A 25,600-nucleotide genomic window follows, 5' to 3' on the forward strand; every position below is an offset into this window, starting at 1 on the left:
TCCTTGTATTTTTGCTAAAGCTTGTCCTTAAGGCTCTCTAAAGTAAAGGTGTACATAGTCCTCCTTCTTTCTAAGGCCTTGAGAGTGAGGAGTAATGTGTGGCCTGACCAGATCTCTGAAATGGACGACTCCCCAGGGGCAGCCTTTTCCATGACCCCGACTTTGGAAAAGCGCATCTAATGATTGTCCAGAGACGTGCACAAGTGCTACATGTGAAGGGCTTGGCCGTGGCTGGGCACCACGCTCTCCTCTGGCTGTGAGGGATCCCTGTGGTGTGGGGCTCTGTCTGGTTGAACAGAGGACCGGGTTAGAAGAGGAAAAAGGTGGCCAACACCCACACAATCATCATAAAACACTCAATAGCAGCTTGGTTTTTTCCCCAGGAGCCCCATGGCGCCAATGAAACTCAAGCAATGTTTTGAACAGTGTAGGAAAATTCAGGAAAAACACTCCATCTGGGCAATGTTTGAACCAGCCAACTGTTTTTTTTTTTTAACATCCTTATTGGAGTATAATTGCTTCACAATGGTGTGTTAGTTTCTGCTTTATAACAAAGTGAATCAGCTACACATATACATATGTTCCCATAGCTAGTCCCTCTTACGTCTCCCTGCCTCCCACCCTATCCCACCCTTCTAGGTGGTCACAAAGCACCGAGCTGATCTCCCTGTGCTATGCGGCTGCTTCCCAATAGCTATCTATTTTACATTTGGTAAAGTATATATGTCCATGCCACTCTCTCACTTCGTCCCAGCTTACCCTTCCCCCTCCCCGTGTCCTCAAGTCCATTCTCTACATCTGCATCTTTATTCCTGTCCTGCCCCTGGGTTCTTCGGAAGCATTTTTTTTTTAATTTCATGTAGATGTGTTAGCATACAGTATTTGTTTTTCTCTTTCTGACTTACTTCACTCTGTATGACAGTCTCTAGGTCCATCCACCTCACTACAAATAACTCAATTTCGTTTCTTTTTATGGCTGAGTAATATTCCATTGTATATATGTGCCACATCTTCTTTATCCATTCATCTGTCTATGGATACTTAGGTTGCTTCCATGTCCTGGCTATTGTAAATAGAGCTGCAATGAACATTGTGGTACATGACTCTTTTTTTTTTTTTTGTGGTACACGGGCCTCTCATTGTTGTGGCCTCTCCCGTTGCGGAGCACAGGCTCCGGACACTCAGGCTCAGCGGCCATGGATCACGGGCCCAGCTGCTCTGCGGCATGTGGGATCTTCCCAGACCGGGGCACGAACCTGTGTCCCGTGCATCGGCAGGCGGACTCCCAACCACTGCGCCACCAGGGAAGCCCAACATGACTCTTTTTGAATTATGGTTTTCCCAGGGTATATGCCCCAGCCAACTGTTTTACGGTTCATAAATTCAAGGAACTAAAGAGTAGACAAAACGTGCAATTCCCAAGGTGGTGTAACTACTCTCCTAATTTGCAATCTGTTCTGCTGATGGCTGGGCAGAAATACTACCTCTGACTGCTCTACTTTTCCTTCCAGAAGTCAGGTGAAACCTCAGAAATTTAATCATATTTCCTGTTCACTTGCCTTTAGCTTATTTATTTAAAAAAATCTTTTGTATATTGATCAGGGTATCACTTACTGCAGGATTTTATATCAAGTCTCAGACCAAAAGTGATAAATTCTTCAAGTCAGAAGCAAATCTACTCACCTGGTTTTCAATTAAATTAAATATATGAAAACCTCATACATTCTGACTCTGCTGATTCAGAATTGGAGATCCTTTGGGAAAAGATCATGAAGCTTACTTTTACTCTTCATGGGAAAAAAGGGTTTCTGTAAATTAATATTATCACATTGATTATGGGGTGAAAACTTACCGTATGTGGGAGGACACCTTATTTTCGAATTTGCACAACTGCTGAGGAAGTTCTCTTCACACTGTACAATTAGTATGCTAATTACACAGGATTCTTATCTGTTCATCAAGGACTAAACACTAGCACCTTGTGAGCTCATTTAAATTTGCTCAAGTTGTAAGCACCAAGAATAGTTCCTATAGCTTAGAAAGCACTTAGGAAGTTGGTTCTTTTCCATTTCCTATGAGTTCCACAGTCAGATATGAAAATATAAAAGCCACTTGTTGTTCTCTTAAAATATTCTCCATGTGGGAATTAGATGAGATTCAGGAAATGATCAGGTCATCTCTGAAGAACTGAAGGAGAAATCTGGAGAGTAGACAGAGGGCTTTGATCCCACTCAGTTCAGTTGGGCTCTTTTTTGCTCCATAAAAATCCAGTCTATACCTTCCCCCACCACACACACACACACACACACACACACACACACAGAGCTTCTATAAGAAAAAAGATGTTATCTCATTGCCTCGCAATTTTTGTTCTCAGAATTCTGCTTCTTGGGCCTAATGAGGGCCTCAGATTAACTTCATATATTTCCCACTCACCCAAGTCAAAGGCTGCTTTTTGCATCTAGAAAGTCTCATTATTTGATTCTGTCTTGAAATCGCCTCACGTCCTTAGGCTCCACAGAGGCACACACCACAGCACGTGACTCTGGATGGCAATGAGCAGCTTTCTTTTATTTAATTAAATAAATAAAGGCCTGGATTTAAGCCACAAAGCAAAATGAAGAGGGAGGTTTTGGATGGAAATAGAAGCGGGAGATGGCTCAGCTAAGGCTCCAGGGCATGACTCACTCCCTCAGCCCAGCTTGCAGCTTCCCCCAAACATCAGCCTTGGCCTGATTGACAAGATCCCGCTGCAAAGCCTTCTGCCTCCCAGTCTCAGACGTCAGAAAGTATCAAGTGTCGCCCTTCAGATGCTTGTGCTCATTAGCCCTTGTTTCTGAAACCAAGTTGCCCAGCTTTTACAAGAGAGAATCCATATCTTTCTATAAAGTCCAGATAGTGGGTCAGAAAATGGGCTCCAAGAGTGTGTTTCTGCTCCTACAATAGCCTGTTTGTGAGGAGAGGGAAGAAGGAATGGGAAAATGAGGGTACTTTTTTTTTTTAATTGAAATATAGTTGATTTACGATGTTGTGTTAGTTTCAGGTGTACAGCAGTGATTGTTATACATATATATTTATATTCATTTTTAGATTCTTTTCCACTATAGGTTATTACAAGATATTGAGTATAGTTCCCTGTGCTATACAGTAGGTCCTTGTTGGTTATCTATTTTATTTAATTTTTAAAAATATTTATTTATTTATTGGCTGCTTTGGGTTTTAGTTGCGGCACACGGGGTCTTTCGTTGCAGCATGCTGGCTCTTCATTGCGGTACGTGGGCTTCTCTCTAGTTGTGGCACACAGGCTCTCTAGTCGTGACACCTGGGCTCAGTAGTTGCAGCATGAGGGCTTAGTTGCCCCACGGCATGTGGGATCTTAGTTCCCTGACCCGGGATCGAACCGGGGTCCCCTGCATTGCAAGATGGATTCTTAACCACTGGACCACCAGTGAAGTCCCTGGTTATCTACTTTACATAAGGCAGTGTGTATATTTTAATCCCAAACTCCTAATTTATCCCTCCCCCGTGCCTTTCCCCTTTGGTAGCCATAAATTTATTTTCGATGTCTATTTCTGTTTTGTAAATAAGTTTATTTGCATCATTTTTTTTTTAGATTCCACATATAAGCGATATCATATGATGTTTGTCTTTCTGTCTGACTTACTTCACTTAGTATGATAATCTCTAGGTCCATCCATGTTGCTGCAAATGGCATTATTTCACTCTTCTTTAATGGTTGAGTAATATTCCATTGTATATATGTACCACATCTTCTTTATCCATTCATCTGTCAATGGACACTTAGGTTGCTTCCATGTCTTGACTATTGTAAATAATGCTGCTGTGAACATTGGGGTGCATGTATCTTTTCGAATTATAGTTTTCTCCAAATATATGCCCAGGAGTGGGATCACTGGATATCTAGAGGATATTTTCTAGATACCTATCTAGAGCCAATCTCTGAGGAAACAAATGTTTCTGTTTGATTATGTCAACCTATTCCTTAAAAACCATTACCCGACTCCCCATTATTTTTATATAATAGTCTATTAGCCTCTTTATAGTCAACCTCTTTTTATTATTCCAGCTTCACTCCTTGCTACTCCCACTAAGTTCAACCATACAGCTATTTTGAACTGGTGGATGTAATATACAAGGATGTAGTCAACAAGTACAAGGACTTTGGAGTCAGAGACCTGGGTTTGAACCAGGTGTCTGACACTTGCTTAGCTGTATGACCTTGGGAAATTTAATTCATTTCAGGACCTGAGTTTCATCATCTGTGAAATGGGGATAACAATACCTGACGCCTAAGATCATTGTTAGAATTACCTGTTTGTTTAAAAGCACTTGTGCTAGGGAGGAGGGGAGGATGGAGCAGGGGTTGGAAGAAGGGAGCAAGTGAGAGGAGAGGGAATGAGAGAGGAGCAGAAAAGGGACGGTGTGATAGATGGAGGGAGCCCAGTAGGGAGTGAGGGAGTGAGCAAAGCAGGGATTCAGAGAGGGCAGGAGGGAGGGGAGAAAAGGAAGCGAGAAAGTAAAGCAAGGGTGGAAGTGAAAAAAAATAGCACTTATGCTTCATTAGTAGTAAAGTGTATTATTTTTAATGATGATGACGACGACAACTTTCCTCAGGAAGCTTCCTGCCCTCCCAAGATGGTGTAACGTATCCCTTTATCCAGAGCTCCTGTGCTTACCTGACAACAGCGTGAATTCCTATTGTTTGTCTTTACCCTTGAGCTGTGAGCTCCTTGAGAGCAGGACCATTATGTCCATTTCACCGTGGTTTCTCCAGCATGTAATATATTATTGGCACCCAGAAGATGTTTGTTGGTTGAAAGGGAAAAGAAGAAGAGGTAAAGCAACAAGCAAGGTGCTATGAGGGACAGAAAACAGCAACGTCCCTGCCCCCCAGATGGCGAGCCACCAGCCAGGGAGACAAACCAACTGCGGGTTGCTCTTTAACCCTCCTGTAAGGATCAAGTATGATACGTTTATGGGGAAGAGGGGTAGAAGCTGAAAAAATGTTTTTAGGTTTTATTTTTTCCTTGTGAGATACAGCATACATACAGGAATGGGTAAAAGTTATATGTAAAATTTGAAGAATTATAAAATGAACACCGTGTAGTCACCATGCAGGTCAAGAAACAGCAGACAGTCACAGAAGCTCTGCCACATGTCTCTCCCTCCCAATCAAATCTCCCTTCTTCTCCCCAGGAAGTAACCACCATCCTGACTTTTATGATAATTATTGCCCTGGTTCACTGTGGTTTTATCATCTGTGTATGGATCCCTAATCGATATAATTTAGCTTTGCTCATTTTTGAACTTCATATAAATTGAATCGTACTGAATGCATATTTTTTCAACTTGTTTCTTTCCGTCAACCTTGTGAGATTAATCCATGTCGCTGGATGTAGCTGTAGTTTGTTTGTTTTTTCCATTACTATAGTATTCCATTATATGACTATGCCACAATTTATTTATCCATCTACTGCTGATGGACATTTGCACTTTTTCCGGTTTGGGACTACTACAAACAATGCTTCTACAAACATCGTTATTACCTATTTTCTAAGATATTTAAACATTTACTTTTTTTTTTTTTCATCTGGCTGTGCCGGGTCTTACTTGTGGCACACGGGATCTTTGTTGCGGCGTGCGGACGCTTAGTTGCGGCATGTGGGATCTAGTTCCCTGACCCGGGATTGAACCCGGGCCCCCTTGCATTGGGAGCGTGGAGTCTTACCCACTGGACTACCAGGGAAGTTCCTAAATGTGTACTTTTTTTTTTTTTTTTTCCTTTTGAGCATTCATTCTACCTCTGGAATCCCAGGGGTTGTGAAATCAAAACTCATCTGCACAAAGAAGGTAGACAGGAACTGAAGCAATCATCTAGAGTTTCTCAAAGTGTGGTCCAAGATGATCCACATCAAAATCATTTGTAGAACTTGATTAAATTCGCGGATTAAAAGGCCCAGCCGAAAGTCACCAAATGAGAACCTCTGGAGATGAAGTATGAAAAAGCTGCATTTTAGCAAGCTCACAACCCCGCCCCCTCCATGAGTCTCATCTGCATCACCAGGCCTCTACTTTCTATGGATGCTACATGTGCGGTGGGACAAATCTCAGTGGTTGGCACAATGTTAGGAAATTTTGAGAGGAGGGGGTGGTAGTGCCTTCATGCCCAGGAAATCAGCTCCCTCCTACTTCCTCTGTTGTTGGCTCCTTGCCCTGGCGTATCAACCATCTCCAAGAAGGCTCTGCCCTTAGCACTTAGCACACCTGCAAGTTGAGGTCTCAACTTTTGCTTTCTTTTCCACACCCGTCCTTCTCATCCCCCAACCTCTGCCCTATTCCTACCCTGCTCCAAACACTCCAGAACACTCAGAAGTCTCATTTTAACTAACTCAAAGCCTTTCCGTGACCTTTAACAATACTTTATCTACCTCAATAAGCACCTAGCTCTTGCTGTTTTTGTTAGACGGGCTGTAGGTTACAGCAAAATTGAGCACAAAGTAGAGTTCTCATATTCCCCGTGTCCCAAAACACACTCAACCTCTCCCACTATCAACATCCCACACGGAGTTCCCCGGTGGCCTAGCGGTTAGATTTCCGAGCTCTCACTGCAGGGGGCCTGGGTTCAATCTGTGGTCGGGGAACAGAGATCCTGTAAGCCACAAGGTGTGGCCAAAAAAAAACCCCCCAGAACAAAAATATCCCACACAGGAGTAGCACATTCGTTTTAACTGATGAACCTACATCAACACATCATTACCACTCAAAGTCCATAGTTTACATTAGGGTTCACTCTTGGCGTTGCACGTTCTATGGGTTTTGACAAATGCATAGCGACAGGTATCCACCATTATAATATCACACAGAATAGTTTCACTACCATAAAAATCCTGCGTTCCACCTACTCATTCCTCTCTCCCCCCAGCTCTCGACCTTTTCTACTGTCTCCACAGTTTTGCCATTTTCCATTACATCATATTGTATGCAGCCTTTTAAGATTGGCTTCTTTCATTTAGTAATATGCATTTAAGTTTCCTCCAAGTCTTTTCATGGCTTGAGAGCTCATTTCTTCGGAGCACTAAATAATATCCCATTGTTTGGATGTACCACAGTTTATTTATCCACTCACCTAAGGACATCTCGGTTGCTTCCAAGTTTTGGCAATCATGAATAAAGCGCCTATAAACGTGTGTGCAGGATTTTGTGTGGACATACGTGTTCTACTCCTTTGGGTAAGTACCAGAGCACAGGCTGCCGGATCATATGCTAAGCGTGTTTAATTTGTAAGAAACCGCCGAACTCTTTCCCCAAGTGACTGTACCCTTCCGCATTCCCATCAGCAAAGAATGAGAGTTCCTGTTGCTTCACATCCTCACCAGTATTTGATGACGTGTTTTAGATTTTGCCCATTCTAATAGGTGTGTAGTCGTGTCTTGTTTTTTTAATTAGGCACCTAGTTTTTAAACGACTACTCTTTTCTCTGTGATTTTGGAGTCCTGTGTTTTAAAATTTTGCACAGCAACTTATAAGCAGGTAATCTTTTTTATTACTAAAAGTGGCCTTATTTAAAAACATTTCTTAAGACTTTCTCTTTCTTTCCTTGTTAACACAGATAAATGCAGAGGGGACGCCAGAGGAAGTTTTTCTTCAACTCTGCACAGCTATTGACTCTATTTTCTGAAGGCAAAAATGCATGTATGTTAAGGAGAGTGGAGACAGAGAAAAATATTAAAAGTTCATCCCTAACACTGTGTTTCCATTTAAACCTTTTGTATGCCCCCCGCTCCCAAATCCTGACATTGCTGTTTGCTTCCCAGCTTGACCTGAGAGGTGTCTGGAAATCATGCATGGTGTATTTGGTATTATCCAACCTTTTCCTCCTAAGTCAGACAGCTGTCTGCACTCACAGCAGCACACTTTTCTATCACCTCTGAGCTAAATTAGTACATGAACAGCAGTGCAGTGCCCATCTGTGTCAGTTGTGCCTTCAGGACTTACTAGGGTCTGATCATTCGGTTCTACTCTCTGCAGATAGGGAGGAGTTAGCATCCCTAACACCCCGTCACATCTTCCTTCCTCTTCTAAAGATCTATCTCTTGTTACCTGATTAAGGCCCTTAAGATGGGGGGCAGGCCTGGGCCTCTTCCTCTGGACGTTTCCTCAAGTCTCATCCAGCTCAGAGCTGAAGAGATTGGGTTGACGAGACAACACAAATTGTTCATAAGAAATTTGATTAAATTTGAAAAAATGTGATAAGAGCTTTTTTGTATGTGAAATTGTATAGCTTTTCCAAGATAGCAAAATCTAGACTAGTCACCGGTAACATTTCTCTATTCATTTCTATGATACTGGCTACTTGGAATAGTGTTGTATTGGCTAAGTGAACAAATTGGATAAATTATCTAATAACCTAGTCTCTTCTATACCTGGTGGTGCATTTGGGGAATTATACGTTAAAACCAATGACCAAACAGAATTTAAAAGCATGCGGTGGTTTGTTATCACATTCACTGGACTAATGTCAACTTATGACTTTGGTTTTAAATGATTATCTATTTAGTTACCAAGCAAGTAAGAAATATAGTAACAAAACTGACATGGGTGGAAAGGGCATGTCAGTACACCATGTTTAACAGATACCAATGCTGTATTTGTTCCATAAAGGCCTTTTCCAGGGGTTTGCAAACCTTTTATCCGTATGTAAAATTGTGTTTCCTCAAATCAAACTGGTGAAGTTTGGTTTCTCTTTTGTGCTATCAGTTGCCAAATAAGAGTTTCTTATATATTCTACTGGAATAACTGCATCTTCCATTCAGTCACTAGAAAAGACCATAGTTTCCGTTTGCATGATTTTTTTTTTCTTCAATGGTTGTGCAGATAAGGATCCATTTCTGGGACAGAACTGTATTTTTAAAATCTTTTTTTTTTCTTGAAATGGATATGTATAAATAAAGTAAATGGAACACAGGATAACGTTTTTCTATTTATTTGTAACTCACATCATTCTGGAAAGCATTTGAAGCTTTATTCCAAACAGAATTAGAAGCAAACACAGTAAGAGTTGAGATTTATGATATGCTCATATGGTTTTAATTTTGGCCATAGGCCAGTTTTGAGCTATTACAGAAAGAACTTCCAGTGTAATTCATGATACATGGTATTTCCTTTTACTCTAGCAGTCATTCTTAAACAGAAATGTCAGTGTTTGCTAATGAAGAAATTAAATTTCTTTGGTTACAATTACGCCTCTATTAACAAAAAGGGGCATGTTCCTACAACTCACACGGTTGTCAAATACTTCATTACTACCCCGAGTTGTAACACTCTCTACAGGGGAGGACAAGGAGTATTTGAGCAAACTAGAAAAAGAGAGTTACAGGATGAAAATTATCAGTTGTGCCAGAAAACACAAAGTGACTCTTTGTAGGAATTAACATTCTTTAAACACATACCACATATTGGTCAACAACCCATGCCCACCACAGCTTTGATAGACAGCAGGGCAGCAGACAAGGCCAGCCATGGCTTTTATGGCTGCAGTTGGCCACCCTCTTGAAAAAGATCAGCAGGGGTAAATGGCTTTGCCCGGAAGAAGAGTATCTAGAGGTGCAAAGCAAGTCTTCTACAGAACTGTTAAAACAGGTCGACTGACTTGAATGGCTTGATATGACATCACTGAAGTCACTGAAGCAGGAAAGGACCTTAGAGGTCTCTGCCCCTCGAAGAAGACCTTGTCTGTATGTAGAAGACATCAGAACACAGTCCAAACTCCTTTACAATGATCTACATTCAAGGCCTCACCTGATCTGGCCCTCTGCCCTCTCTCACCTCAACAACTACCACTCTCCTCTTACTCATTTGGTTCAAGCTACACTGGCCCTCCTAACATTGCCTGAACAAGCTAAGCTCTCTACTGGATCAGGGCCCTTGCCCTTGCTATCCTTCTGCCTCTTTCTCCAGATTATCCACAAGGCTAACTCCCTCACTCCATTTAGGTCTCTGTTCAAATTTACCCTTGTTGTTGAGGTGTTCTTTGATTATTCCCTCTAAATGGCAGGCTGGTCCTGATTCGTCCATCATCTTTTTTTCAAGCATTATTTTTCTTCACAGCATTTATGTCTGCGTAAAATTACATAGTGTTTTTTATTTACTTGTTTACCGCAGGTCTTCGGCATTAGAATATAAGCTTCAGAAGGGCAAGGCTCTGTATCCTCAGTCCCACACATAGCAGTCATTATGGAGAACTAACATTTAAATCCTCTGAACCTTAGTTTTCTCATCTGTACCATGGAGGCCACAATAGTAAGCAACCTCATAGAGGTGTTGTGCTGATTAAACAGGTTAATAATACATGTAAATCATTTACTAGTTCCTAGTGCTCAATAAGAGGCAGCTCTTTGTCAACGTTTGTTGAGGGTCTCACTTCAACAACTGAGACTAGGACCCAGAATTTCCATGCTAGTTAACATTATATCACTCTAAAAACATGGCAGAAAATGCGGTCCCAGAGAGAACCAGAATCTCAGCCACGCAGGTTTGAACCACATCCTCCAGATAAAATAGGATGTAATGATCCTTTATTCCTCCCAGAGCCCTGTAAAGGAGATCTCCTGAGGCAAACCCTCTAAGGGTCCCACAGATGCACTCACAGACACACTCAGACACAGGTGGTTTCTCTAACTTCCTAGAGAAAAATGTAACCAAAACATTGGTCCTACTACCAATAAATATTTATTGAGAATCTACTAAGAGCCAGGCCCTAGGGATAAATATAGACACGGATGGTCTCTGTTCTCATGGAGCTAAATGTGACACCATGTTCAAAAATCCATTTAATCAGCTACTTGAACTGTAGGGGAAAAGGTTTTTTTTTTTTTTTTTCTGGGATCATATAAACAGAAGCCCATTTTTCTTCAAGATGTGAAATAAAAACAAACCTTTAGAACCTAAATAGGACATAATCTTGTGTAAAAATCTACTTGTTATCTGGAGGCTTTCAATCTACCCAGTGTACCTAGAATAATGCCCTTCAAACTCTGTTATCCACAGTAAGAAGTACAGTTTATATAGCATGCCACTCTTATGTTTATAACTAACGTAGAAATTTGCAAAGTATTTATCCTTAATACATGTCATATATTATTTTTTTAATTTCATTTAAAAAAATGTTCCTCATACCTCAGTAAATTGTTGTGTTCTGCAATTGAATTTAAACAAAAGAGAAAAGGAGAGAAAAATGGACACAGCACACTATTAGGTTAAGTAAGAGGCACCAAACATGCATGGAAACAAATCGTACCTGAGGCAGAAGACCCAAGTCTTCAGTCCCAGCTTTGCCTAAAGCCTCATGACCACATGTCTGCTGTCAAATTAGAATATGTAAATTATGTGTTTTCCTAATTCGTCATGGGGCAGACGATTTCACAGATCGATGGGTTTCCCCATCCACAGATATGCTGCTCTATTCTGAGCTATAAACCTGGACGTGTGCTCACGTCTGTACTCTAGGGTGCATACCGCACCAGAAGAAAAGACAGAAAAGCAACTCCTGCACACCTCCACCTCCACCATCTCTGAGACCCCTGACACAAAGGGAACATTCTTGCTCAGACGCTGACTCTGAAGCAATCTGTCTGGGCTAAAATCTAAGCATCACCACTTTACTAACTATATGACCTTGGGCAAGTTACTTAACCTCTCTGGCTAGATTTCCTCATATGAAAACAGGATAAAAATGAAACTGCCTCATAAGGTTGTAAGATTAAATTCGTTACCGTATGCTTGCTTGGCACATAACAAGCACTCTATCAGTGTTTGCTATTATTCTTAGCACACATCACACACCAACCAAAATCCCCTCTGCCTAAAAACATTAAAGCAGTGGTTTTAGGTGTCATTAAAAGTTCCTTCAGTTCTTAGCAAATAACTTGAGCAGAATATTTCAGGAAATACAACTGACCTACTGAATACTACTAAATAAGTGATGCTTTAATAAGTAGGTCTATGTTGTCTTTTACAACCAATGCTTCTATGTAGAGATAGAAGGCCTACTTGCAAATGAGAGCCCTGTGCATTCCTGCAGTCCTCACATTAAAACAACAAAACACATTACCACTACTACTACCCTTTTAAAGCCATGAGGACTATTTGCTTGGAGCTGAAAAATGCAAAATAAACACATCTTTTGCTCAAGCAGAAAATTTTGTTACTCAAAATTCTCAAAATCTTTGTCTTTAAAAAATACATTTAAGTGGATTTATTTTGTCTATTCTGCTTATATAAATATCAATTGTATCACTCTTTCAAAACATACTTCATACTTTATGGGATTTCTGAATGGCTCTGAATGGTTCTCCAAAACTGACTGGTATTACTTCTATGCAAACACAGAAGTTACCATCAAGTGCTACTTCAACTTTACTACAAGTTGAAGGTAGATCTCTGGCATATTCAATTGAAGTATAATAGCCAAATGCCCAGAATGTTAATGATTCTCCTCTTCTTGCCCCAACTAATAATTCCAGAGCAAAAACTCTAATTCAAATCCATTTCCTTTTCTTCTGATGTGATATATTTTATCAAAATCATCAGTATTCTTTAATCAATACATTAAAATTCTCATATTTCTATAGTTAAAACTGTATTACTTTTCTCAATTGAAAGAATTCAGGGTATTATTTCAGTACCCTGCAATGTATTGAAGAGGACTGGTAAACAATGTCCCCTTGATTTAAAATTGGAAAAAACAGGAGACTCTAAAAATTGCGTCAGTATACTTAATCAATCTTAGAATATTTATATTTTCTTCTCCAGTGGTCAATAATAATTTCCAGGGAATACAGCGATTTTCAAAAACCACTTATTTAACACATGGGGGGCTTATTTCATCAGAAAGAATGATAGTTAGGTTAAAAGTTTTCAACCTAATTTTAGTTTTCACATCTGGACATTAATAGTTGTCTTTTTCTTTAACCATGGTACATATTCTTTTTTGTTAACCTAGTTTAGTGTTTCAGCACACACAGTGAGTGACAACATTACCATCTTTTACAGAGCTTCTCAAGTTTACCTTCTTTTCCATCATATAGTCCTTACTCTTTTTTAACGGACAGATAGGTAAAGGAAAAAAAAAAACCTTAAAAAAATTGTTTTGGTTTTAATACTAGTAAAAATAAAATCCAAAATCTAACCGAAGGAAGTCACAACAAGCATTCTATAATATAAACAGACAGTATCCACATAGTTTATTTCTCACAGTTCTTCTGACAAATGAACATTATTCAAGAACATACTGTATACACAGATAAGAAGAAACATACAAAATGTTTTAAATGATGCACAACAAAATCCAGCAGTATAAAAGAATGCATGTGAACTCTTGCTCACTGCACAGACTAAATTTAATCACTTGTTTAAATAGTAATAAAAATACAATCTTTTATGGATCTTGTGCAGACTACAAAAGAGGGAAATTATTACCATATATATGATTTTTCTATTAGGCAGTTTTCTTCTATGAGTTGCACTGACAACTCCAAATACAGAGGCAGAAGGCTGTGTATTTTAAAGGAATTAATGTTGTGAATTAGAGACTTTACACGGTTACTACCACTGGCACTTTTCACCATAGTTTGTACACATCACATGATCATCTTATATAACATTACATTTAAAAAATATATCTGAGTGACAATTTTATAACATTCACACACCATGAGTTGGTTAAGGAAGCAATGCCACAGTTGCCTCCTGTAGTGCTTCACTGTTGGTAATAAGGACAGTTCATTGTGGTTAAAAGAAATTAGACATCAACATGGTTAAGCAGCTCCAATTTACTAAAGGCCATCAGCGGCCATCACTGGGACAGTGAGTTCTTTTAAAGTGTATATATCCTAGAAGCAAACACCATCATTGGTTAAAACTTTGTCTAAGGAAGTCAGTTTCTGTGCTGGAAACTATTTTCACAAAACTGAAAGCTACTAAACTGTTTTAATATAAATACTTTGTCTTCTCATTAGCATAGTTATGACCAAGTTCTTTGAAACCTTTGGAATTTACTCTCTCTCTAATATGTGCTCTCATTTCCATCTCACCCATTTAAGATCACCACCTAAAAGGCTTTGAGGTGGTGCTGCGAATTTCACCAGGGAAACCCTTTTGCTCACCAGGAATGTTCAGCTGTTGAACAGTGATCTAGAGCCACAACGGTGCAGAGCTGTTGACGAGAACACTCAGGAAGCCGTCATGCTGTGAGTGTCATTTCAGGGAAAGTAGAGAATCTTTCCAAACTGTGCACATAATTCACAATGATACCATTGCTATGTGTTGAAGAGGACTAGTATATGATGTTCTCTTCCATGTCATCTGTTTGCTGGAAAGTAGTTTGGGTCAAGGTAATTATAACTGGTGCCCTGGGACACACAGTAGTCTCTGTCTAAGAATGTCTCTGACCTATAAACAGGTTCTAGTTGGTGATCTTCCTTGTGAATATCTGTTTCATGAAGGCTGAAAAGAAAACACACACACACACACACACACACACACACACACACACACAAACACATCATTACATGGCATTGGATGCATTTTGGTCTAGACATTATCAAACTTCCTCACAGCTCTACCTGTTTAAATCCATTAATCTCTCAAAATCTCTAATGGAAAGTTACTTGAGATATGGTGTCATTAAGGAAAATTTCTTAATTGTCTAGAACAACAAAGTTCAACCCATTAAATGTGGTGATTTTCTAAGCAGTTTAGAAATTAAACTCACTAGTGTCTGAGAAGCTCTTGTCAAAATTTAAGACTTACAATGATAGATAACACTTACCAGTCTGAACAAGAATCACAGAAATCCAAAGACATTTCTGGAGGACAATCCTGGCAGTGCCACCGAACACCCTGGATAGGTTCTATGCCACAGTTATCACACTATTAAAGATTCAGAGAGAAAAAGTATTAAACTATATTGTTCTCAAGCTTTCTTTTTTCCTGCTGGGCAACACATAATGTGAACATAGACATTCTCTCCTCTCTCCCCATGCACAAGATAGTGGGATAACATAAAAAATGGTTATAAGTTAGGCACAATTTCTAGCAAACTAGCTGGAACTCTATCCATTCAAGATTGAGCTACAATACAGATGGGTGAGAGGAACATCATAATATGCTTTAATTTATTTTTAAAAATCTTATGTAAATCATCTGCAAACTTGGGCATTTGATTATTAGTAGCTATTGACTTGAAAGGTACCTCAGACCCGTGTACAATGACTGGGATTTAGAACCACTGACTTAATACCATTGTTAAAGCTATCCAAATATGTTACAGAACTATTTAAAACAGGATACCACAGCTAACATAAACCCAACTGAACAAAAGATCCTCTCTGAACTTTCACCTTACTGAGTTACTTTCCAAAGCCTTGAAGGCTCCTAATAACCAACGACCACCATGAAGAAAAGGCAAATTTAGCTATTTCTCAGTGTTGTGGCAGTGTGGTAGCCCTCGGTGTGTTCTGCGCAATCTTGGAAATCAAAGTAAATCTCATTTCTAGTTTCTTTGATCATCAGGCCAACTAGAGTGGCTGACAGACTGGCAAACAAGCCACAGCTGGGTCTTACAACAAAATTATGAGAAGTGGAGAGAGTTTCTTCCTGGAAAGACACAGCTGTCAATTAGGAAAATCTCTAAATGGAGAAGCAGGACCACTGAAAGATCTAGAAAAGAAAATCATTTAATATATTCTGGCTAATAGCCACTCCAGAGGACCAGAGGTATAAGAATTTTGTTTTAAATTTATTAAGTCACAGCACACATCAGTATTTTTATGTATACCACTACCAGCAAGTCTGTAGTTCATGGTCTCAATTTTACTTCCTCCAATCCCACCAAGTATAGCCAGTTCTAACATCTAAGGTGTTCTCAAACCTGTCAATCTCTCTATTTCTACAGCCACCAGTCAAGTTCAGGACATTCTCATCTTTTGTCTAAATTAATGAAGAGAATCTCCAACTAGTCTCCCTGCCCTCAGCCTTGCTTTCTTCCTATCCATTCTCCATACTAATGGCAGAATGATCTTTTTCCCCCTTCACTTAATTTTTTTTCAATTACATAAAAAATATACATGAACAAATTATTATTTAAAGAATTTAACAATACTGTAGTCAGAATTAAGAGTTATCCACTCTAAACCCACTGCCTTCCTAAGGGTTGTATTGTTTAAGAAAATAGAATGATCTTTCCAAAATGCAAATTTCATGTTACTCTGCTTAAAATCCTTCAAAGTTTCTCCAAAATTTTAGAAGAGTTTAAACTCCTTAGCAAAATTTCCAAGGCAACTAAATAGCCTCTCACTGCTCCCCAGTATGCACACTAGTCACACTCAACTAATTCACTCATTTAACTTCTCTAAATCACTTATGAGATGAAAACAGAATAGGGAAGGATGTGAGTTCATCTTGTTTACTGCTAAATCCCTAGCACTTAGCAAAGTGCCTGGAACATAAATGGATATCTCAAAATTTTGTGGCATGAATAAATGTATTTCTACTAGCCCCTCAAAAAACAGCAGAGATAACTGAATCTGAAAGGGGAAAAAAATTTCTGGTCCATGAACAACAGCAACAACAAAAGAAATAGCTCTATGGATGAATGGACAAAGAAAATGTGTTCTCTCTCTCTATATATATATATACACACACACACACAATGGAATATTATTCAGCCATAAAACAGAAAGAAATCCTGCCATTTGTGACAACATGGATGAAACCTAAGGACATTACGCTAAGTGAAATATATCAGACACAGAAAGACAAATACTATATGATCTCGCTTAAATGTAGAATCCAAAAAAGTTAAATTCACAGAAGCAAAGAATTAGAATGGAGGTTGCTGAGGGTTGCCAGGGGCTGGGTGGGGTGGGGGGAGGTAGTGGTGGGCGTGGTGTCATTGGTCAAAGGGTACAAACTTTCAGTTATAAGATGAATAAGTTCTGGAGGTCTAATGTACAACACAGTAATTATAGTTAATAATACTGCATTGCATACTTGAAATTTGCTGAGAGAGCAGATGTTAAGTGTTCTTATCTCAAAAAAAAAAAAGACAACTATGCGAGGTGAATTTTTTTTATATCTTAAATTTTTTGTACACAAATATGTACAGTTTTTATTTGTCAGTTATATCTCAGTAAATTTGGGGTGGGGAAATAGCTAGAAAAACCTCTCATCTCATATATTACCTCAAAGTATACCTGTGTATTTTTCTTCTCTATCTCTACTGAATCATAAATCTCTTGACACCAGTAACTGTGGCACACTACTTTGTATAAATGAACAGGACAAGAGCTAAACTTACTTTTATCTGTGTGCTTGAAAGTCGTGGAGCTTAAAGCTCCGAAAACCACCTTAAATATATCCTATCACCCTTTCAAAAATTAAATGAATAGAAGAATTAAATAGAATTTACCTTGAAGCCCACATGTTGCACAAATCCACTTTCAGCTTGCATTTGCTGAAGTTTCTGTTTTTTTAACTTTTTAAACTGTAATAGTTCCTTATATTCAGGTAAATTCCTATACATAATAGGAATACTTTCTTCATCCTATTGAAAAAAACAAAACACAAAACTGTTAGTTTCATAATTAAAATGAACTAGTATAAGAAATACTGATAAAGAGTATTTTTCTATTGACAAGATATTTTCCACATTTAAGAGATCCTTGGGTTTCCCTGGTGGCGCAGTGGTTGAGAGTCCGCCTGCCGATGCAGGGGACACGGGTTCGTGCCCTGGTCCGGGAAGATCCCACATGCCGCAGAGCGGCTGGGCCCGTGAGCCAATAGCCGCTGAGCCTGTGCTCCGCAACGGGAGAGGCCAAAGAGACCCTCAACCTTTTAGGGCTCACAGAAAATCAGCGCTGCTATCAGCAATATTTTAGACTAATACTTCTGGAGGGCTTCTTTTTTTCTTTTTTTTTTTTTTTTTTGCTGTACGCGGGCCTCTCACTGTTGTGGCTTCTCCCCTTGCGGAGCACAGGCTCCAGACGCACAGGCTCAGTTGGCCATGGCTCACGGGCCCAGCCGCTCCACGGCATGTGGGATCTTCCCGAACCGGGGCACGAAGCCGTGTCCCCTGCATTGGCAGGCGGACTCTCAACCACTGCGCCACCAGGGAAGCCCTGGAGGGATTCTTAATGCAATAGTAATATTGAACTGTAGTAGGCATCTTCATAACGCAAGTACCAGGGGAACAAGGCATGACTCCCACCTCTGTCATACACTAATGCAGCTTCAACACCATCCCAACAAGTTCATGGCGACTTGGAAGACTCCTTGTAATCTACTTTTTCCTGATCTGCAGGAAGCTCCTCTTCTCCAATCTAACAGATTTTTAAGCTTCCTCAGGTAAATATGACATTTTCTTAACAACAAGCAAACTAATCTCTTCTGTTTTCTGCTCAGTACTCCCAATGATCAATACAGTACATTCCTCTTACTCAAATGGATAAACTTAAGTTACAAAGATTATTATTTACAATAAAGAAATGAACAGTAAAAGCTATATGAATTTGAAGTTGACAGATGAATCACTAACTGCTTCCTATTTTCCCAATTTATTTGTGCTCTGCCACCCAGGATCCATTTCTTCCCTTTGCTACCTCATGACTGATCCCATGGTCACTGATTTCCACAACCCTCCTAAAAGCATCCCCAGTTCATTAATCCCATGTTCCATCAATTCTCAATCCTGGACCAGACAACCCCTGCACCTCCTGTTCCTCCTGCTCTCCATGTTACGTATTCTTAACTACTATATTTATATTATATCAAGGAAACTGATGTTTATAGAAATTATAACATATGCCCAAGCTTACATCGTTAATTAGTTAAAGAGTCAAGTGATTTGAACCCAGATTTGTCCATATAACTAACCCCTTACACACCTAGCAGCCCAAGGCCTAAACCTAAGTGTTATCCTTAATTTTATACTGTCATATCTAATAAAACATAATTCTGTCACTATTTAATACTACCTAAAATCTCTCTCAAATCAGTCCTCTATAGTATCCACTCCCTCCTCTGTCTCACTATTGCTAAAAATGGCTTCCTCGCTATCTACAGTGTCAAGCCCAAAGGCCTCAGCTGGATAATGATTCTTTACAATCTCACACTTCACCTACCTTATCTCCCACTATCTTTCATCCATTTCAAATTCTTGTCAACTAAAGATGTTAAATTATAGCTACTGCCTTCCTATGTTACCCCTGAGAAAGACAACATAAATAATGTAATAAAAAAAAAATAATGTAATAAATACGTAATACCAATAAATATGATGTAACCCAAATAATTAAATAATGTAATAAGAAATTTTATAATAAAATGTATTAAATTTAGATATTTTAGGCAAATACAAAGAATACAAACTGCTAAATTTTTTAATTTGCATTTTAAGTCTAAGGGTATTATTAAATTTGGTCAACAAGATTAAGTTAGATATATGTATACATATAGCTGATTCACTCTGTTATACAGCAGAAATGAACACATTGTTAAGCAATTATACTCCAATAAAGATGTTAAAAAAAAAAAGTTAAATCACCTCACACCCACTAAGATGGCTACTATCAAAATTAACAAATAGTAATAATAATAATAAGTGTTGGAAAGGATGTAGAGAAATTGAAACTTTTGTACACTGTTGATGAGAATATAAAATGTTCTAGCCATTACTGAAAATAGTACTGTGGTTCCTCAAAAAATGAAACAGAATTACCATATGATCCAGCAATTCCACTTCTGGGTATATACCCAAAAGAATTTGAGAGCAGAGACTCTAACAGATATTTGTACACCCGTGTTCACAGCAGCATTAGTCACAACAGCCAAAAGGTAGAAGCAACCCAAGTGTCCACTGACAGAAGAATGGATAAATAAAATGTGGTATGCACACTCAATGGAATGTTATTTGGCCGTAAAAGTGGAAATTGTGACACGTTACATGATGGATGAACCTTGATGACATTATGCTAAGTGATATAAGCCAGTCACAAAAGGACAAAAACTGTATGATTCTACCTATATGAGGTACCCAGAGTAGTCAAACTCAAAGAGACGGAAAGTAGAATGGTAGTTGCCAGGAGCTAGAAGGAGGAGGGAATAGCGAGATGATGTTTACTGGATGCAGAGTTTCAGTTTTGCAAGACATAAAGAGTTCTGGAGATTCGCTGCACAATAAGGTAAATGTACTTTAACACCACTGAACTGTACACTCAAGACTGGCTGAGATGGTCAATTTTCTGTTATGGGTATTCAGCACAATTAAAAATTAAAATTCCATACTATTCAGCCATCAAAAAAAAAGATAAAATCTTGCCAGCTGTGGCAACAAGGATGGACTTTGAGGAAATTGATGCAAAGTGAAATAAGTCAGAGGAGAAAGACAAGTACTGAGATTTCACTCTTATGTTGAATATTAAAAAAACATAAAATAAACAAACAAACAAATTAAAACAAAAACACACACAGGTACAGAGAACAGATTGGTGTTCTTTCCACAGAGGGGAAGAGTGGTAGAGGGAGGGAGAGATGGGTAGAGGGGGTCAAATGTATGGTGATGGATACAAACTAGAATTTTTGGTGGTGAGCACACTGTAGTGCATATATATTAGTTGAATTACAATGCTGTACACATGAAACATATAATGTTATAAACCAATGTTACTTTAAAATGAACAAAAAAACAAACAAATATTTTTAAAATGCTCACCCATAAACAGATTTCCTAGTTATAATCATTTTAAATTTACTTAAAGGAGAAATACTATGACCAATTTCAAGGGGGTCTAAATGGTATACAGATTGTCTCTCTAGCTACTGCTTTTCTGAAAAGAGAACCTGAAATCTATAAATTTTACACTAGAGGATTCATAAATATACATTTAAATAGCTATTTTAAAGTAATCAGAATGATGTGAACTGGTGCTCATTTAAAAATAAATAAATAAAATCAACCAAACAAAAGCTAAATCAAATTCAACCACCTATACTATACTATATTTTGCCAATTTTCTCAAAATGTACTTCTTTTAAGCATCCCATCATCACTCCTCACCTAGCTCAGTTTTATTCATCCTTCAATGGCCAACTTGACTATCACTTCCTTGGGTCTTCCACTTAAACTCTCAATCTGAATTAAGTACCTCTAAAATAATTACAATGACACATACTTTTGAAGCATTTTTAAAATTTTGTAATTTATTGATGTGATTACACATTTATCTCCTCCCACAAAACTAAGATTTATGAGAACCCCAAGATCATACATATTTTATTCATAACTATGGAGCTGACCTCTAGCATAGCCTGTTACATATTAAGTGTAAATAAACATTTCTCAAATGAGTAATTCTAATAGTCACAAAATACAAAATTACACACAAATGCCGTATCTTAAGACACAGCAGAATCTAGCTGTTTTTCAAAAAGACAAGTTTAAAAAGAAAAAAAAAATTTAAGAATACAGTCATTTTACAGTAGTTTCATACCGAAGTACACAATCAGTGTTTGATTAACCTAGAAACAGAACAAAGGAGACTTATTTTTTTTTTTTTTTTTTTTTTGCGGTTCGCGGGCCTCTCACTGTTGTGGCCTCTCCCGTCGCGGAGCACAGGCTCCGGACGCACAGGCTCAGCGGCCATGGCTCACGGGCCCAGCCGCTCTGCGGCACATGGGATCTTCCCGGACCGGGGCACGAACCCGTGTTCCCTGCATCGGCAGGCGGACTCTCAACCACTGCGCCACCAGGGAAGCCCAGGAGACTTATTTTTATCTGCTGACTTTTCATTAAAATCTCCTTTTCCGGTTACCATATATAATCAAAGTACTAAGAAAGATATAAGGCAATCTTCATGTCCTTTAAGCAAGGAATCAGAATCATGTTACTTATTGAGGAAGAATTTTAGCATAGTAAAATAAAAAATATTAACAGCAATAAAAAGGAATCTCTGAATGTAAAGTAAAATGAAATGAATTAACCTAAAATAGCATCCAGTTGATAACAGCACAGAGAGGAATTAGTCCAAGAGGATTTAAAAAGTATAATTTGACTTTATTTCTGTAGTTGGGTGTATCCTAAGGCAAAAACAGTGCTACCCGGGGCTTCCCTGGTGGCGCAATGGTTGAGTGTCCACCTGCTGATGCAGGGGACATGGGTTCATGCCCTGGTCTGTGAAGATTCCACATGCCGTGGAGCGGCTGGGACCGTGAGCCATGGCTGCTGAGCCTGAGCATCTGGAGCCTGTGCTCTGCAAAAACAGTGCTACCCAAAAAACCTGTTTTCAGGATCATACTGTTGATGGTAGTGTTTGTATTATGAAATTCTGAGACTACTGTGGGCAGTGTGAGACAAAGAAAGTAAGCATTATGTTGATGTCACTGATAACTGGAATTTTCAGCACGGGAGAAAAATGATACATATTAAAGATCAAAATGGGTTAAGTAAAATTCCCACAGTCCTTAAGTTGAATTTGAAATAAAATGATGAATTTATGATGTCTTTTAATTTTAACAAATATATAACATATTTCTCAGCTCTGTCCACTATATAGGCTTAGATACAATGATCAATCCAGTAGCAAGTAACATCCTGTATCAGGATAGAGCCTCCAAATACCATTTCTCAATAAAAGAAAGCAGAACTGACTCCAGGTCTGAAGCAGGAAATATACAAGATGAGCCTGGAATTTCCTTGTCCTACCAGACAGTAAGAAAGCTATAAAAGATTACTAGAGTCTTGTCAAAAGAACTCAAAATCCAGCTTGAATAGGTTACAACCAACCAATGGGCCAATTTGTACACTAATAAAGACAATAATATCAATGCACTGAAACACATTAAATATATTTTAAGTCCAACAATTCATAAGAATAAAAAAATTTTAAAACCTCATGAGTCAATCTGGAGGATATCAGAGAACAAACTCATTATTTTAAAAACAAGAAAATAAAGGGAAGAATCAAGCAGTTATGCTGCGTTTTCTGTATGTAACTTAGGATAATCAAATAGTTGATGGGGGGGTTACTTTGTGAATATTCTATCAAATAAATGAAGAAAGAATTTTACTATTTTGTAACATCTAATGAGTTAATGGATCTAAGCAACAATGTATGCTATGTCAAACTGATAAAAGTATACATGAAGTAGTCCTGCCCACCCTAACAAACAAAAAAACAAATAAACCTGAATCTGATCAGTTATCTAGACCTATCAATTTATAGGAGATTCAGGGAACAGAGGAACATATTAAATGACACCAAGGAGATACAAACAACAAAATCCACACTGAGGTAAATTCTACAAGACAAATAACCCAGTTTTTCAACAAAACAAATGTGAGAGGGGAAAACAGAAGAGAGAGAAAAGGGCGGCGGCGGGGAGGCACTACTGCAATTTATGACTGGGGAAATGTGAATTGACTGTATATCTGGATTATATAAAGAAGTACCTTTTAATAAACATGATAATGATATTTTGTAATGTCTGGAACTTGCTCCAAAATAATCCCAGACAGAAAGTTGGGTGGGTAGGAAGTACAGATGAAAATAAGATTGCCACAAACTGATAATTGTTAAAGCTGAATAATGGGTGCACATGGGTTTATTTTTGTATATGCTTGAAAGTTTCTTCATAAAAACATTTTTAAAGCCCATTGTAAAACAAGTTTGACTAGTTAATTAAAAGAAAAGAAAGCAATATTCTCTGAAGAATAGGAATAATTAGGAAATCCTGGTGCTCCCATTCTGTATCCTGATCTGTATAATACATAGATAAAGATAGATAGATAGATAGATAGACAGACATATATATAGTATAAATAGATAACTTACTGACGCCTCCTCCATAGCAGTGTTCATGTGGCTACGAAAACAGGATCGGTCATCATCTTCATCCATATACACTGGTGGTTCATGGGAAGTCATGAAAGTGGAAGGTTTAAAGAGATGCTTATTAAGGGGGTGCTGTCGTCTGCTTGTTGAAGACTAAGTGAGAAAACAAATTTTTAATTGGGATAGTGGACAATCATTAAAAGAATCAAAAATATAAATGCTACTTCCTGCAAATCTGCCTGATCAGAAGGACTGCACCTCTACCCTTCAGCATACTCTTATGTGGTTGCTTTTTCTATTTTATCTGGATTTTTAAAAAGACAACAAGCCTGAAATAAAAACAAACCAAACCAACAAACAGAAATGTAGGCAGAATACCTACGTGGAGTATAATGGACCATATGCTCATTACGTAGCTTATATTTGTATCCCCAACATTTATTACACTCTTGGCATTCACATGCTGAGCTCCTCTTAAGGTCATCTTACAGATGATCAAGGAGGATGAAGTTAGCCAAAGCCAGATATAAAACTATCAAGTAAAAAGAAAATTTCCCCAACACGATGAATGTCTGAAAATAGTATCTAACACTGATTGACTGCTTACTCTTTGTCAATGTCACTTAGCCCTCAAAACAGTCCTGTAAAGTAGTTATTATCACTTCTAATTTAAAGGTGAAAAAACGGAGGCATGAGGAGGTTAACTTTCTTGTTCAAGGTACTGCAGCTAGGCAGTGGTAGAATCAAGATTATAAAATAGGCCTCTGTGGAGCCAAAGGCCTCCCTTTGAACCCCTATGCAGACTTCCTCTCTTCACTAACAGCACCGCCACAAAGAATAATCTCAGCCACATAGAGAACCATCATTTCATTTCAAAATTCAAACTCTAACCATGTCAGGACTTCCCTGGTGGCACAGTGGTTAAGAATCCGCCTGCCAATGCAGGTGACACGGGTTCAAGCCCTGGTCCGGGAAGATTCCACATGCCGCGAAGCAACTAAGCCCGTGCGCCACAACTACTGAGCCTGCTCTCTAGAGCCCATGAGCCACAACTACTGAACCCGCATACCACAACTGCGGAAGCCCACACTCCTAGAGCCTGTGCTCCGCAAGAAGAGAAGACACAGCAATGAGAAGCCCGCGCACCACAACGAAGAGTAGCCCCCCGCTCACCGCAACTAGAGAAAGCCTGTGCGCAGCAGCAAAGACCCAACACAGCCAAAACTAACTAAATAAATTAATAAATAAATTAAATTTATTTAAAACAAAACAAAACAAAAAACCTCTAACCACGTCTATGACTGGGCTAGATCTCTGCAGTCAAAATGTCTGTTAACTTAAAATTCAGTGCACCCAAAGAAGGGAGCACATTTAGGTTTCTTTAGTATTCCTTTTGTTATCATCGTCTAGTCTTAGTGGTGAAAACATAAGGTGCACAACACATCTAAAGATAACCTAGAAATCACGAAAATTAAAGCTGTTAAGTTAAATGGTGGTTATCAAAGTTCCAACATTCTGAAGTTACAGGATGAACTCTACATATCTAAATAGATAATACTATATTTGGGGAGAAAAAATCCAAAATATTTAAAACATCTGACAAATTAAAACAAGCTTCCATAGCTTGGTAAAAAGAATAAGAACAAAATTTCTAAAACATGGAGGTATATAGACAATATTCTTAATGTAAAACA

At 38.6% G+C, this 25,600-nt stretch overlaps 2 protein-coding genes across 3 annotated transcripts in view; one reads left to right on the top strand and one right to left on the bottom strand.

Moving 5' to 3' along the window:
- Positions 1-8,986, top strand: part of AK5 (adenylate kinase 5) — a 236,845-nt gene extending 227,859 nt beyond the window's left edge. The window contains exon 14 of the mRNA XM_065874778.1: positions 7,631-8,986. Within this exon, the coding sequence (XP_065730850.1) occupies positions 7,631-7,699 (69 nt within the window). The 3' untranslated portion in view covers positions 7,700-8,986. The remainder of the gene's footprint in view (positions 1-7,630) is intronic.
- Positions 8,987-14,378: 5,392 nt separating this feature from the next.
- The window catches only part of ZZZ3 (zinc finger ZZ-type containing 3), a 53,256-nt gene continuing 42,034 nt past the window's right edge, over positions 14,379-25,600 (bottom strand). For both annotated transcript variants that reach the window (XM_065887945.1, XM_065887939.1), the window contains exons 8-11: positions 23,907-24,059; positions 17,489-17,623; positions 14,849-14,949; positions 14,379-14,523 (exon numbers count right to left, since the gene is read on the bottom strand). In XM_065887945.1, the coding sequence (XP_065744017.1) occupies positions 14,379-14,523; positions 14,849-14,949; positions 17,489-17,623; positions 23,907-24,059 (534 nt within the window). The remainder of the gene's footprint in view (positions 14,524-14,848; positions 14,950-17,488; positions 17,624-23,906; positions 24,060-25,600) is intronic.

This window comes from Phocoena phocoena, chromosome 1, assembly GCF_963924675.1.
Source record: "Phocoena phocoena chromosome 1, mPhoPho1.1, whole genome shotgun sequence".
Classification (NCBI taxonomy): Eukaryota; Metazoa; Chordata; class Mammalia; order Artiodactyla; family Phocoenidae; genus Phocoena; species Phocoena phocoena.